Source organism: Aspergillus ibericus, assembly GCF_003184845.1.
Source record: "Aspergillus ibericus CBS 121593 unplaced genomic scaffold BO80scaffold_15, whole genome shotgun sequence".
In the NCBI taxonomy this organism is placed as follows: Eukaryota; Fungi; Ascomycota; class Eurotiomycetes; order Eurotiales; family Aspergillaceae; genus Aspergillus; species Aspergillus ibericus.
In genome coordinates, this window is record NW_020292113.1 from 100,370 (window position 1) to 114,226 (window position 13,857).

Sequence of the window (13,857 nt, forward strand, 5' to 3'; positions counted from 1 at the left end):
GTCAAAGCGCCAAGGGTTGGTCACGAGAGGCAAGGCTAGCCGAGAGTCGTGCGGAGTCAGTGTAATCCGGAGAGAACTGTCGCCCATGCAAAATCAGCGGCCCTGTAGAGTATAAAGAGGGGTCGACTTGATACTCCGGCTGCCTAGAAAGCGAATCAATCAATGCTAGACATGGTTGGCCTGGGAACCTCGTATATGGCTGTGCTGTGCAATACGCTGGTTTCAATCCGGGTCACATGCATGTTGGTATTTGCATGCTGGATTTTGGAACCAACGCACTGAAAACTTGGGGTCAAACTTTTGAAACGATAGGTATCCCCAGAAGAGCAATCTGATGTATAAGAAGGAAGCAGAAGAGTACCCGGGGGAACTGGTTGATTAGTGATGCTAAGCTGACTGTAGCCGTGGCGAGGTTTGCGTAACGGTGAGAGACGAGCATGCCAGGGATATGCAGATGACAGCCTCTGTCAGGTGACACCGCCAGGCCGTCCTGGTTGTGCGAAGAGGGCGCGCAACCAGGCCGGTTGCCAATAAATAAGTCTAATTCTCATGCCCCGCACTTCCAGTGCCCCAATCCTGAATCCACCGACCTTGAGAATTCGACCCCAGAGCCACGCCCGGCCAAGTCGAACAGCTCATTATTGATCGCCCTACCCGCCATGTCGCAAGCCAAGAAGTCATCGCCCGCCCATCCCCAGCCGAGGCCGACCACCCGAGGCGGAGGAGACCTATCAGGATGCGGCCGCCCAGTCTGACCAGCCTGGGCGGGCCAACCCATTGGATGAGATCCGGATGGGATTGACTGGTGCCTAAGAAGGGCTGCAGCGAACATTCCGGAAGGTTGCCAGGAAGGGGCAAGCGGATTGGCCGTGGCCAGGGACGGGTTGACCGCAGTTTGGTCCGCAGTGGCTCTTATCGGGAGTCGGGCAACGTAATGCGACGAGTCCTCGGACCAGATTACTACTCCAGTCACGCTGGAGGGAAGGGGATGGATCGACAGGGTGGTTGGTCAGGTGGATGGCGCGAGGGTGGTTCAGGAGAACCTGGGGATTTAGATTGCAAGTCCAGTACTCATTCTTTTCCCATTCAACCATGGCTTCAGGATGACTAGAAGATAAGCAGGCTGAGGATTATGATGATGATGATGGATGATGGAACTGCCGAAATCCCGAGAGGGGCTGCCATGGTCCAATCCCATGAAATGGCCTCTGCCCTACGCCTCGTGCACGACCCACGCCAGTGCAGGCATGCCAATGACCGCCGCGGGCCTGGAGTGGGGACGGGGGGCAGCAGCCAGCCCTGTGACGGGCCAGGGAATCCAATTCATCCTCCTTAAATCCCAGCCTGTCACCGTCTTTCTCCCCTCCTTTTTCTTTTTCTCCTCAAGTCCATCCACACAACCAGAGCAGGTTCAGATCGGGTCTTCAGAGCCGTCGTAGTGGATCAATTCTCGAACCGCCCACTGTTCTCCTCACGACTATCGAGTTTCGAGTCCTTATCTCCGCACAAACACACAGACCACCCACCCACCCCTCGTCGCTGACACTTATAACCCCGGTTTCCCCTGGGGATTGACTACATCGCGACTTTCGTTCGCAGCGCATTTTCCGTTCATCGAGTCTCGTTCACGGGTTGATTGATGTACCACCACCACCACCACCAATACTCGCACCAGGGTTGGTCTGGGGACCACCCTCGCCAGCAATCGTGGCAGCAACCCCCGCCATCCTACCAGTACCCGTAGGCATCCCGCCTCGCCAGGAACCCCCTCGGAGAATCCCCCACTGACCACCCAGCCCAGATACTCGCCCACTGGGCAATACCAGCCTCCTCCCGGGCCCCCGCCGACTTCTCATTACTCCCCGCCGCCCGGTCCCCCGCCGTCTCATTACTATCCTCCGGGTAGCTACCCGACCCCGTCGCCCTCCCCTTATGGGCAACCCCATACCTCTACCCCGCCACCTCAGTCATCCTCGCCGTATCCGCGGTCTTACCACAGTAATGAAACTCCCTCAAAATATGATGAATGTCAGCTAACTCGATCTAGACCACTCGCCATCATGGAACCAGAACCTCCCGCCCCGCCCACCGCAAGAGGCACAGCACTTTGGCGGGGGCGCCCCGTCCAACTACCGCTTCCAGTATTCGAACTGTACCGGCCGGCGGAAAGCCCTGCTGATCGGAATCAACTACATCGGGCAGCCAAACCAGCTGCGCGGCTGCATCAACGACGTTACTAACATGTCGACATTCTTGAACCAGAAGTACGGGTATCGCAGGGAGGACATGGTCATTCTCACCGATGACCAGACGAACCCGATGAGCATACCGAACAAGGCCAACATCCTCAGAGCCATGCAATGGCTGGTGAAGGACGCGCAGCCCAACGACTCTCTTTTTATCCACTTCTCGGGTCACGGTGGTCGCACGCCCGATCTCGATGGTGACGAGGAAGATGGTAAGTCACTTCCAATGGTTGCAGGAGGTATGCTAACAGTTCAGGCTACGACGACGTTATCTACCCGTTGGATTACCGTACCGCAGGACACATCGTCGACGATGACATGCACGCCATCATGTAAGCCATCCTCCGTATATTGCTGAGGTAATACTGACAACCCAGGGTCCGTCCGCTACGACCCGGTGTCCGTCTAACCGCAATCTTCGACTCCTGCCACTCCGGCACCGCTCTCGACCTTCCCTACGTCTACTCCACCCAAGGTGTTCTAAAGGAACCCAACTTGGCCAAAGAAGCCGCAATGGATCTCTTCAGCGCCATCAACTCCTACGGCAAAGGCGATCTCAGCAGCGTCGCTCAAACGGCCATTGGCTTTTTCAAGAAAGCGGCCAATGGCGACACGGCGCGCCAACGAACCGTGATGACAAAGACGTCACCCGCCGACGTGGTCATGTTCTCCGGGTCCAAGGACACCCAGACCTCGTAAGCATCCCCTTCCTTTATTCTTATCTCTCACCCACCACTCACATCCACAGTGCGGACACCTTTCAGGACGGCGAAGCCCGGGGAGCCCTGAGTTGGGCATTCATCAAAACACTGCAACAACGACCAAACCAGAGCTACCTGGTCCTGTTGAATTCGATCCGCAGTGAACTGGAGGGCAAGTACACGCAGAAGCCGCAGCTGAGCTGCAGTCATCCTTTAGGTGGGTGCAACGCATCACTAGTTCTTGGAGTCCGACTAACCGATGCCGCTAGATACCAATTTGCTTTTTGTGATGTGATACGATCACGCGACATGATGCATAGCGAGCTGGTTTGTTGATGTCACTACATTGCATATACAGAGTTTTGAACTTGGAGTTTGGGATGATCAGTATTTATGACAGTAACTCGGTATTACTAAATTACCGAATGGCATACGGAGTATATGCACTTTACTCCTCCGTATACAGGTTGGATTGGACTGGAACCAGCTGCGCCACCAGCTCCGCACGCCACTTTTGGGATTGGGTGAAGTGATAGTTTCTTGGCAGTAAACCAACCTGTCACTTTTTACTATTACAATCCATCATTTCGACTATCCACTCAACCCTTCAACACCCATTCAAACAACCCAATATCAACCCCTCTCTACTCCGTAGACTCCATACAATACAACCACCTCCCTAACCCATAGTCCCCCATTCCATCCCATTCCACAATATCCAGTCCTCCATACCCCATACCCAATCCAATCCAATCCATCGACTCCACTCCACATACTCCGTAACGGAGTCCATCAATATATTACCTAACATCACGACACTATCGGTCCAATTTCCCCATCCAGCCACTAGCCCCGCCAAGCCTTCCTACCTATCAGATTATATCATTATACGTCTTCCCCGGAACCTCTAAAAAGCAACAAACGGAAGTCCTAGGTATTACGACGTACTGGCCTACCTGCCCTGCTTGTATAATTTGCTTAGAGTGGTTCTGGTTATTGCATGCCCTGCGGACCTAGACTATGGAGTCCTTCATTCCCATTTCCTGGAATAGGTTGTTGTCCTGGGGAATTATTTTGTATCGTTCATTGGGCTATGTGGACTTGTTTCGGAGAATTCTTTTCTGCCTTGCTTGTTTCTTTCTTTTTCCTTATCCTTTTTTTTTCTCCTTATGGTGTCGCTCGAGGGTTGTTGTGGTGGTGGTTTCAGTTGTATTATATATCACTGTAGATATACATATCGTGTTGAAACTACCTTAATCAAGTGACGAGAGTTTCGTAATTCCGATGAGTTGAAACCAGTTTCATCTTACACTTGACATGTTCATGATGAGGACTTTAGCTTAACTTTGCGTTGTTTTGCTTTGCTTTGCCTGTTCGTAAGTGGCTAGGATTCGCTGGGGGGTTGTTTGGTTTGGGAGGGAAATTGGATTTACCTACTTAACATTATGTGCAATTTACTTGATCGCTTACTTGTAGTGGGTGATTGATCGAGGGGATATAAGTACAGTAAAAGCCGACTAGTAGCCATGGAGACAGATAGATGGCGAATTATATGTGATACTTAAGAGATGATGATATTGGATGGATGGATCTATTGACTACGGAGGGGTCAGTTGTATCAGAGAATAGGAGGGGAGGCTGGGTCCGTTTACACTAGTATGTGATATGTAGACCTATTAGCTTTACACTTCCAAGAATCTGGGTATGATGTTTCATAATATATGTATTAAGATGAATCTATTCGAACGCTATATCAGGTGGTAAGTAGGTGATGCTTGTGGTTGGTTGTTGCATTGACTTGGCAAAGTACTTTGTCCTACCACCAGCTCCTCCGCAATGTAAGTATTGTATGTATGTACGTACCAAGTATCAATCATACATAAATCAATAGCCCGATGCAGTTAGCCATGGTAATGCCAACCCTCTCCGCACTCGTGTCCCGATGACCCCTGTTTCACTTGGTCTTGGCAATGCTGATGCTGTCTTACTTGGGGAGGTGGGGGCGGGGGTTATACTATTACATACTTATGTATATAGCACGGTGTAGTACAAACAACTTTGAATAGGGGCTTAGGAAATTTGTGTGGAAGCATAAGGGGCAGCACGTACCGCTAATCTATCAGATACAACACTCCACTACCTAGAGCCAAACCAGAGTCGAGTGGAATGTTCGGAGTCACCGTACGATCCCGTGGCTGGGTCCGGTGGAGACCACTGAGTAAGGCTGGCCGTGATCTGCACTGTTGTACTCCGTAGAACACGATGATTCTGAGATTATGGTGAGATGGCTGGGCGTGGGGCGTCTACACGTTTGGATGAGAACAGTCTGATACTGCTCCGCACACATTGTAGCACAAGGTACCAAGAATAGATCTTGGTTGCGGTGAAGTTGGATGTTCAGTGTAGCTGTGTTTGCGGCTGTTAGTGGAGTCTAGTAGGCAGTCAAGCTTTGGTGCATGGTGCATATGGGTGGGTATATCTGTTGCTGGGAGCCTGGGATTGCTGGTCTGAGGTGGGTACGTGCTGACGCTGTGGTCCGCGATGATGGATCAGGCCTTCAGCCAGGCCTGATACGTCGCGACTCAGACACGGCTGGTAGTTGCGTTGACTGCGCCATGAGCCATGGTCTTGAACATGCCGAATCAGAGCCGAGACAGCCGCAACATCGAAGTCGGTCCAGCGGGATGTTGCAATAAACGGCGTCCGCTTGCATGCCCCAAAATAACACATTCAAGCGGCATGCCCTTGGTGTCTGCATTCGCTTCAGTCACTGAGCCTACTACATGTGAGGCCATTGTCATTGCCATTGCCATGCCATCGCCGGCTCGAGATCGGATTTATACGTGAGTATCACTGCACAGCATAGGAACTAGGTTCACTAGTCAGTCGTGTTCGGACAATAGTTATGAGAAGTCCAAAATCAATTGCAACCGGTACTCCACAATGTTCAATATCAGTGTGATCCGTCCGATCCGCTCAACAGAACCGTGGCTAGATCCGAGATTCGTAAACAACGCAATCCACACACATCTGGCCAATGCATGCCACATGACGGACGCGACTCAGATCCGGTCAGTCGTCACAGTACAATGGATCTGAAGCGGCCGAGCTCGCCACATGATATACGGAGCGAGAAGCAATGCGAAACACGCAACGCGTCATTCACTCCTGCGCTTGGTCCAAGCCCCATCATCGGAGGTCGGAGGATGAGCAGAAGGCGTTGACTAAGGTGGGGATCCGGAGCGGTGGCTGTACGGTACATCGCATATCCGCAGACGACCTAGCTGGCCGGCCTTATACTTCTGCCTGGTGACAACAAATCGGTGTCGTGTCAAAAATCATCCGTGCTTCTCGGGAAAAGAGCTCACCAGGAGCGCTCGGTTGATCTCCCGCATCCACTCGTTGAAAACTCTGACGAGCGGTACCTCGCGAATGACGAAGCTTGGTATTGGTGCAGGTGAGACATCGCAGAAGGGTGCTGTACATAGTACGGTGGTGACTGGAAGCTGTGGATGAGGCGTATGCGATCCACGCTTGCTTGCTGGCCGGCTCGGATCGGAGTTGGTTTCCGTGTTAAGTAGGAACGAAGGACAGCATTTGCCTCGCTTGCCTGATTGATTGCGGTGAGGAAGCCTCTGTAGTAGGGACGACCTGGCAACCGGTCATCGGGAGCCAACCATACCACCATGGGACTTGGGAGGTCCAATACGACCATCCAGGGAGCCGCAGATATCATGTCAATAATGAATAAGGTGCCGTGATCGGCGAACCACGGCTGATCGGGGTCATTAAAGTTGGTGAAAATGTCCAGCTGTCTGCCGCCCAGGCTTGGCCCACAGCCATTGGCAATGGCGCAAGACATGGCCCCATTCCGCTCCTCCGGGTTCAGCACTTTCAGGGAGGGCCGCAGCACACCTAAGCCAACCATGGATTGCGCAATACGCCGCAATTCTCCCAGGGAAGCCCCCTTCCCCAGAACGATTCATGAACGGGGGGGCGAACCCTCGGTGCTCATTTCCCTGACCTACTGTTCTAGGGATAGTGCAGCCAACCATTCGGGTACTACGAGTAAGTGGCAGCAATTTAGCGAGCAGGAATGCGGACTGGGGGACAGTGGGAGGAGTCGCTAGAAACCGCCAACCTTCGGTCCTAAGCCCAAGTCAGCTCACGGCCAATGCCTGTGCAAAGCTGGGCACATGCCCGTGTCCGGGCCCCACCGCTGGGAAGCCGTGAGGACCCGATGAGATCATGCCCCAGCCCCGATTCGGCGCTAGTGGCCGCATCTGATTAGTCGCTGGAGGACGCGGTTTCACCTTGCAGGCAACGGGCAATGTGGCTGGCTCTGCACCTCCACGCTAGCTGCTTAGCTTTGCACCTGTGGGGTTTACACTGATTATTCTTCTGATTATTCTTTCGCATTAGTACTACGGACTGAGTCTGGGAGGACCAGGGTGTTGCCCGTTTATGTTCCAGTTATGTCCCGATGTCCATTGGATGCAGGTATCGCCGCCGTACCGAGGGGTCCTGTCAGCCCGCAATACACAGACGTTACCACCCACACTACTAGTAGTGGCATCTTGCCATTCCGACCGAATGGCCTACCAGAACTCATCATGCTGGATTATTGATGCCTACCCTTAGTCCCCTCCCAGCATCAAATCGCCTTTCAAGCAATTCCTGGCCGATCCAATGGCGTCGCTTGGAATAACCCGCTGTGTCCGGTGGGATGATGGTCGGGAATGGGTCCATGGACCACCAGCGTGTACATCATCCGCATACGCAGGCGCTGCACAAGCGATGCTCCAACGCATGTTTCAGCTTGATATCTATCCATAGAACACCAGACTGCCGGCCATCAACCTGTCAACCACCGTCTGGGCCTCGTTGGTGGACGCCTCAATTGCCGCGTCATCCAGAAGTGACGGCGGTTGGCTCACTCCAATCGGCTGGGTTCCTAGCCAGGGCAAACGGCGGTTAGACAGGACAGGGATCTGATACGGATGGAAGACCATCGAAGAGTACTATCCAGGTAGGATTCTGCCGACTAGGATTTTTCCGACGCAGAGCATAGTTCTCCATGCTAGTTGGAGCCGGTCCACGAGCAACCAAACCCGACTCCAACTCGGAGCACCACCGGAGAGCACCGTTCCAGCGATGGCAGAAAACTCTGGTCAATGGTGGTCCGCCAGCAACAAAGGGGAATGAACAAAGACCATACGATGGGACGGTTACACGGGAATTACCGCTGCAGGTAACGAAGGTATCCATTGTCTGTAACTGGTATCAAGCCAGTGAATACTCCGGAGTCCCCACTTTTCGTCCCCTAGTGTGGAAGTGCTATAATTATAGTCCTGTATTAAGTATTTTTTAACCCCCATCCCATCCCATCCCTACACCGAGATCAGACGAACCGTCTGACTTGTCTGGAGAAGGGCCAAACTGCGAACCGCTCCCCATTCTCTCGTTTCCCCTGCCTGGCGCCATCTTCCGTCGTTTTTTTCCCTTTTACTATCGCCATCAGCCTCCTCGGCACATCCCTGAGCCATTGCATTCCACCACTCCATTCCTCTGTCCTGGGAGTTGCTGCCATACTGTCCATCGTTTCGTCCCCTCGTCCTCCGTTTGCTACCCACTCACACCAAGAAATGATGTTGACCTCCTCATCAACCGACTCCTCTCGTTCCTCCTATTCCGGCAGCCCCGTCTCCCAACATCCTCCTCATGGCCACCATGTGTGGTTCCCTCCTGCTCCCCGCCGTCGTCCCGAGCACTACAAGATTCCCCGCTACTACTCCACGCCCGTGAGGGAAGACATCCCGGACTCGACCCCTCTGCAGATGTACGGCCTGGAAGAGCGCGCCCCCTCCATTGCTGAGAAACCGAGGCTGCTACGTCGCTTCTCCCACGCCCTCGACGACATCAAGGAGGACTTTACGCTCCAGACCAGCAGCGAGAAGCTCCGGACCAAGCGCCGTCAGTCCATATTCGGGATCGACGAGATCCCGGGATCCAGCGGGTCGATTTCCTCGCCGTCCATGGACATGCCCGTGTCGACAGAACCCCGGCCTCCGAAGTCCCGTCCACTCTCGATACTTTCGGTTGATCCCTCCAGAAAGCTCAGTCGGCGGTTGTCCATCTTCGGGTCGAGACGGCAAAAGAAGCTCACGCCGGGTCAAGCCGGGAGCATCTCCCAGCCCAATTTGATCGGGGCGTCGACTCAGATCTAAAGCACCATTTATTCGCAATATTGCATCATATCACCACATTACCCTAATTGATCGACACGACGAGAGTTAATCATAGAGCCGACTCCACCGCCCTCTTACCAGAACCATCGCACCGACCCATCCCAACCCAGCAAGCACTACGAACCCAACATGCATCTTTATAATCGGAGTTCAGCACGGCGAGGCTAGCATCATTCGATCCTTTCTAATACCAGTCAAAAGTCCTTCCTTTCAAATTACCTCTTCATCTTTCAATTCTCATACCATCTTCTTTCTTCCCTCCTTACCGGATCATTTCTTTTCATATCAATACATTTCATTCTATCTACATACTACAGGTCGGGTGTCCGCATTAGCTCGGTGTTCGGTGTTAATCATCTGGTCTTGTTTTTGAGTTTTGTCGGATTTCCCTCGGTATCGGCTTCATCTAATGCTTCCTTGCTAAGAGAACATCCTCCGATAAGCATGTATTTATATACGTACCTGGCTTTAGGTTGGGTATACGAGTGTATATAGAAACATGTATATGGTACCCATTGATACCTCATCACGGCATTGTATGTTTTTTCTTTCTCCATTTACCTGTTCCTATAGATTTGGTTTAGCTTGCCTGTGCATTTACCGGTTATCATAGAAGATTGGTTCACAATACCTAAACATCTCACCATATTCCTTTGATAGATAGTATCTATCAATTATCCAGTGACGTGTATCCATGCCAGGCACAGGCACCATGTCTAAACGATGACCAGTCCTATCCTACCCGCGTACCTGCATACCTCCTATCACTATCAACACTTATCACCACCTATCAACAATCACTATCACTATCACTTACCCCTCTCTGTCCTCCGCCTTTCCTCCGCCCCTAACCGTATCCCGTAACTTATACCTATCTTGTCGTTATCGTGACCTGCGCGTTCGTTCCTATCTAATCAACACCACCCAGCCCTGTCGCCAGCCCTGCCATACCTGCTATACCTAGTGCAGTAAGTGATCAGTGGGTAACGGGAGATAATTTTTGACAGCGCATGCAGATTATCCTTCTTACTGTACTTTACCTACCTCTATTTACCAATACCCATACCCATACCCATACCCAATACACAGATACAAGAGATACAAACACAAATACAGATACATAAATAGAAGGCAGCCAAGCTAAGCTAAGTAACCAGGATATTGTCTTGTTTTCCCTACCCCATATGCCACTAAAGCATCTTCCGACATTCCCGAACATTCAATCCTGGCCCTTGATTCGTCGTGTTAGGCGCCCGGAAGCAACCCAAGAGACTTAGCAGGGATAGAGCTAAAGATAAGTTAGGCTACCTACATGGGTTACTGGATCAACTGACCTGCCTGTCTTTCCTTCCTTCCTACTTAGTAGGGAAGTAAGTAGCAGGGTCAAGGTTAGGTTAGGGAGGTAGTTACACGGCAGGGACAGATTACATACATATGTATTCAATAACCACCTACTTAACTAGTCTAGTCTAGTCTAGTCTAGCTAGGTAGCTGGTCTCGACGGAAATCCAGGTATATGTACGGGGTTTTGTAGAAGTAGCACAAAGTGATTACTCTCCCTAGATGGAATTAAAAAGGGACGGGGGAGGGTAATTTCCGGTGTTGGATGGAGTACTATCTACTAGCGAGGTGAGTAGTGGGCCAGGGACTGGACTGGTTGGGTTTGAATTTATTCGGGCGCGGACGGGAGAGGGGACGAGGGATGATAGGTCAAGCTTTTAATTAATTTGATTGATTACTTGGTTTGGGATAATTAAAGGATCAGGGAGGGAAATGGGGAGAAGTTCCACTTATGCCGACCGTCCGATTTCAAGATCATGATTATGATAATCTGTTGACTGATTAAATCAATACATCGCACAGACTATCGAGTAAGTCATCCTGTACCTACTTGATGTAATAAGTAATATATAATAACTCGCCAATCAAAGCAAAGCTGAGAAGATAGATATCCTAGTCTCACCTAGGTAAGCATTAAATGATCAATCGAATAAAAATTCACACCCGACCCAGCCCAGCCCAGATGAAAGAAGCGCAAATGTACACCACGCACTCCCTCTCTAGTGAAAATAAAAAAAGATAGATACCCTCTCTATCGCATCGGTTCCAACCATCTATCAATATATCAGTCCGGATTCCCGTGCCCTCAGATTATTATCCCACCCTTGCGATAAGGGTATCCCTCGCTAGCTTATAGCGTGACGCTCTCCAAATCTCGCACCATCACGGACATCTGTGCCCGTTTGGCGGCCTCCGCAACAAGACTAAAGTCTCGTAAGAAGGGGGCGGTCGCTGTAGGCCCGCCCGACCCGGTGATTTGATGCGGGTAGGTGTCCTGGGCCACTGCCGCCGCGGCGGTAGACTGGGAGAGGTCGGTGGGATGTTGTTGCTCGGTTGAGGTAGCAGTAGGAGGTTGAGATTGGAGCTGCATGGTGGTTTGGCTGTTGACTGCGGCCGCCGCAGCTGCGGCTGCCAGGCCCAAGGTGTTTTGGGACTGCGCTGCGTACCCCGGAGAGACTTGTGTGGTTGGTTGGGGTGGGTTGAAGGGAGAGAGCGTACGGGAAGAGCCGTCCATGGTTGCTGTTCTATATCTATATAGGGTCGAGATGAGAAGGAGTAGTGACGATAAGAGGCGGGAGTCTATGACGGCTAGCGATAGCGACGAGGGAGCGACACGGAAGTAAAGCTAAGATAGACGGCAGGATGATATCGCAGCCCAACAGGAGAGGTCTCGGGTGGACTGATCCGGTGGAGTCGTCGCTTTAGCTTCCTCCTGGAGTGGGAAGGATGGCGTGATGAGGAGAGAAGAGAGGGGAAAGAAAAGGCAGACAGGAGAAAGGAAGAAAAAGCCAGCAACACGTGGGGCGCGTCCAGAGAAACCGCGGGATGACGTCCGGCAAGGCTAAAAGTCAGGCTGGTGATAAGTGGACGATGACGCTGGACCGGAAAGTGAGGGATGGGCGAGATATCGTACTTTTGGACGCAAGGTCAATCTGAATCAGGCGACAGGCACTCCGTGTTTGGGGTTGGTCTGGGGGGGCAATCATCGAACTAGTCGGCCGGAGATCAGTCCAGTTGACGATGATCGACAATCCCCCGTGAAGAAGCCCGACTCGAATGGTCTCGTTCTCGAGTCTTGATTCTCCAAACCGAAGCAAAGATGGAAAATTTCGCGACCGCCTGGGAAAAGGTATTACCGACAATTACCCGGCCGTATGCGCGACCGTCTCTCCGCCTGACCCCACGCGGGGTTTCTGCCGGCGTTCTGCCTGCATGCAGGTACCGTGACCGTATTACGCGGTCGCCGGCGATGCCTCGGCTTAACTGCACGTGACTACACGTGATGTAGTGGTATTTGCATCCGCGCTAGGCCCGTTGCGGCTCCCCCACTGACTCCACCGTCGCAATCGCGATACAGAAATTCCTCGGAGCCATTCATTCACAATGCGACATTCCACCCTCATCTGATCCAATTGCCCGTCAGCTGGGCCCGGTCGCACACCTGATCAATATGGCAGAAGAGGACTCCCTCGACATGGGGGACATGTTCCAGGACCCGGAGGGCTTCTACGAGCCCGAGCCGGAGCCCACCTTTGCAGAGCATCACATGCTGAACGGCCAGACGGTGCGCGTGCGCCTCGTCGGTAGCCATCCTCTCTACGTACCTTTCCCCTGATGTCTCCTGTTTCATCTGTTCCAAACAATAACCGCTCTCATTCTTAGGGGAACCTCCTCTGGAACGCTGGCCGGACCAGCTCCCACTATATCGAAGAACGGGCCAGCACACTCATTGAAGGGAAGGATGTCCTCGAAATCGGTGCCGCCGCAGGTGTCCCCAGTATCGTCACTGCCATCTTGGGCGCCCGTACAGTCGTGATGACCGACTACCCGGACCCGGATCTCGTCGAGAACATGCGCTACAACGCTGCCCTGGCTGCCCCGCAGATCGCCAACTCCTCCTCCCTTTACGTCGACGGGTACAAATGGGGCGCTCCCGTGGAACCGCTGTTTGCCCGCCTTCCTGAGGGTGCGACAGGCTTTGACGTGCTCATCATGGCCGATGTGGTATACAGTCATCGGGAGCATCCGAACCTGATCAAGACGATGCGGGAGACGTTGAAGCGGAGCAAGGATTCCGTGGCGCTGGTGATCTTCACGCCGTATGAGCCGTGGCTGTTGCCTAAGACGGAGAAGTTTTTCCCGCTGGCGGAGGAGAATGGCTTCCGGGTGACGAAGATCTTCGAGAAGCTGATGGATAATGTGTTGTTTGAGAACGACCCGGGAGTAAGTGTCATGCGTCGATTGGTTGACTTTGCTAACTCCTCCAGGATGAGCGCCTAAGAAGGACGGTCTTTGGATATGAGATTCACTGGGCAGAGGAAGAGTTGAACTAGCATATGGCGTCACTGGCGAGATAAAAGTACATTGAATGTTGCATTATACGGATTATGAAAATTATAGAGCGGGGTTTTGGATATCCCACTGTCGATAGACAACCTACTTCAATCGAAGCCATGAAAATATACCCAATATAACGGTCACAATCTGACCAGTAGCTCTGAAATCACCCTTAATCTGATTGCGAACGGCCATGTTCGTCCCTCCAGCCAAGTCACATGGACCCCACCGAGCCGCCCCGCGCGAAAATAACTTCATCGAATT

The 13,857-nt window shown here is 52.3% G+C and overlaps 4 protein-coding genes across 4 annotated transcripts; 3 read left to right on the forward strand and 1 right to left on the reverse strand.

Annotated features, from left to right (window-relative positions):
• Nucleotides 1-1,398: 1,398 nt before the first annotated feature.
• Nucleotides 1,399-3,598, forward strand: BO80DRAFT_424212 (caspase family protein). Its single transcript, XM_025719232.1, has 7 exons — nt 1,399-1,740; nt 1,802-1,998; nt 2,048-2,458; nt 2,503-2,578; nt 2,624-2,941; nt 2,995-3,164; nt 3,217-3,598. The coding sequence occupies exons 1-7, from the start codon at nt 1,640-1,642 to the stop codon at nt 3,240-3,242; spliced, it is 1,299 nt and encodes a 432-aa protein (XP_025576171.1). The 5' UTR covers nt 1,399-1,639; the 3' UTR covers nt 3,243-3,598.
• A 4,997-nt stretch (nt 3,599-8,595) lies between these two features.
• BO80DRAFT_353267 (uncharacterized protein) lies at nt 8,596-9,174 on the forward strand (the record flags this gene model as incomplete). Its single annotated transcript, XM_025715655.1, has 1 exon — nt 8,596-9,174. The coding sequence occupies one exon, from the start codon at nt 8,596-8,598 to the stop codon at nt 9,172-9,174; it is 579 nt and encodes a 192-aa protein (XP_025576172.1).
• Nucleotides 9,175-11,386: 2,212 nt separating this feature from the next.
• On the reverse strand, nt 11,387-11,770 carry BO80DRAFT_434003 (uncharacterized protein; the record flags this gene model as incomplete). The annotated part of the gene is made up of 1 exon (XM_025720850.1): nt 11,387-11,770. One exon carries the CDS (start codon nt 11,768-11,770, stop codon nt 11,387-11,389), a length of 384 nt encoding a protein of 127 aa, XP_025576173.1.
• An 832-nt stretch (nt 11,771-12,602) lies between these two features.
• efm7 (putative nicotinamide N-methyltransferase Nnt1) lies at nt 12,603-13,719 on the forward strand. The gene is made up of 2 exons (XM_025719233.1): nt 12,603-12,856; nt 12,919-13,719. The coding sequence occupies exons 1-2, from the start codon at nt 12,707-12,709 to the stop codon at nt 13,534-13,536; spliced, it is 768 nt and encodes a 255-aa protein (XP_025576174.1). The 5' UTR covers nt 12,603-12,706; the 3' UTR covers nt 13,537-13,719.
• Nucleotides 13,720-13,857: the final 138 nt, after the last annotated feature.

Bases quoted from the DNA above. Each gene is read 5' to 3' on its own strand.
- efm7 (XM_025719233.1), top strand. From the start codon at position 12,707: ATGGCAGAAGAGGACTCCCTCGACATGGGGGACATGTTCCAGGACCCG. The intron at 12,857-12,918 runs GTACCTTTCCCC...TCTCATTCTTAG, and splicing joins TCGGTAGCCATCCTCTCTAC to GGGAACCTCCTCTGGAACGC.
- BO80DRAFT_424212 (XM_025719232.1), top strand. From the start codon at position 1,640: ATGTACCACCACCACCACCACCAATACTCGCACCAGGGTTGGTCTGGG. The intron at 1,741-1,801 runs GTAGGCATCCCG...CACCCAGCCCAG, and splicing joins CCGCCATCCTACCAGTACCC to ATACTCGCCCACTGGGCAAT. The intron at 2,942-2,994 runs GTAAGCATCCCC...TCACATCCACAG, and splicing joins TCCAAGGACACCCAGACCTC to TGCGGACACCTTTCAGGACG.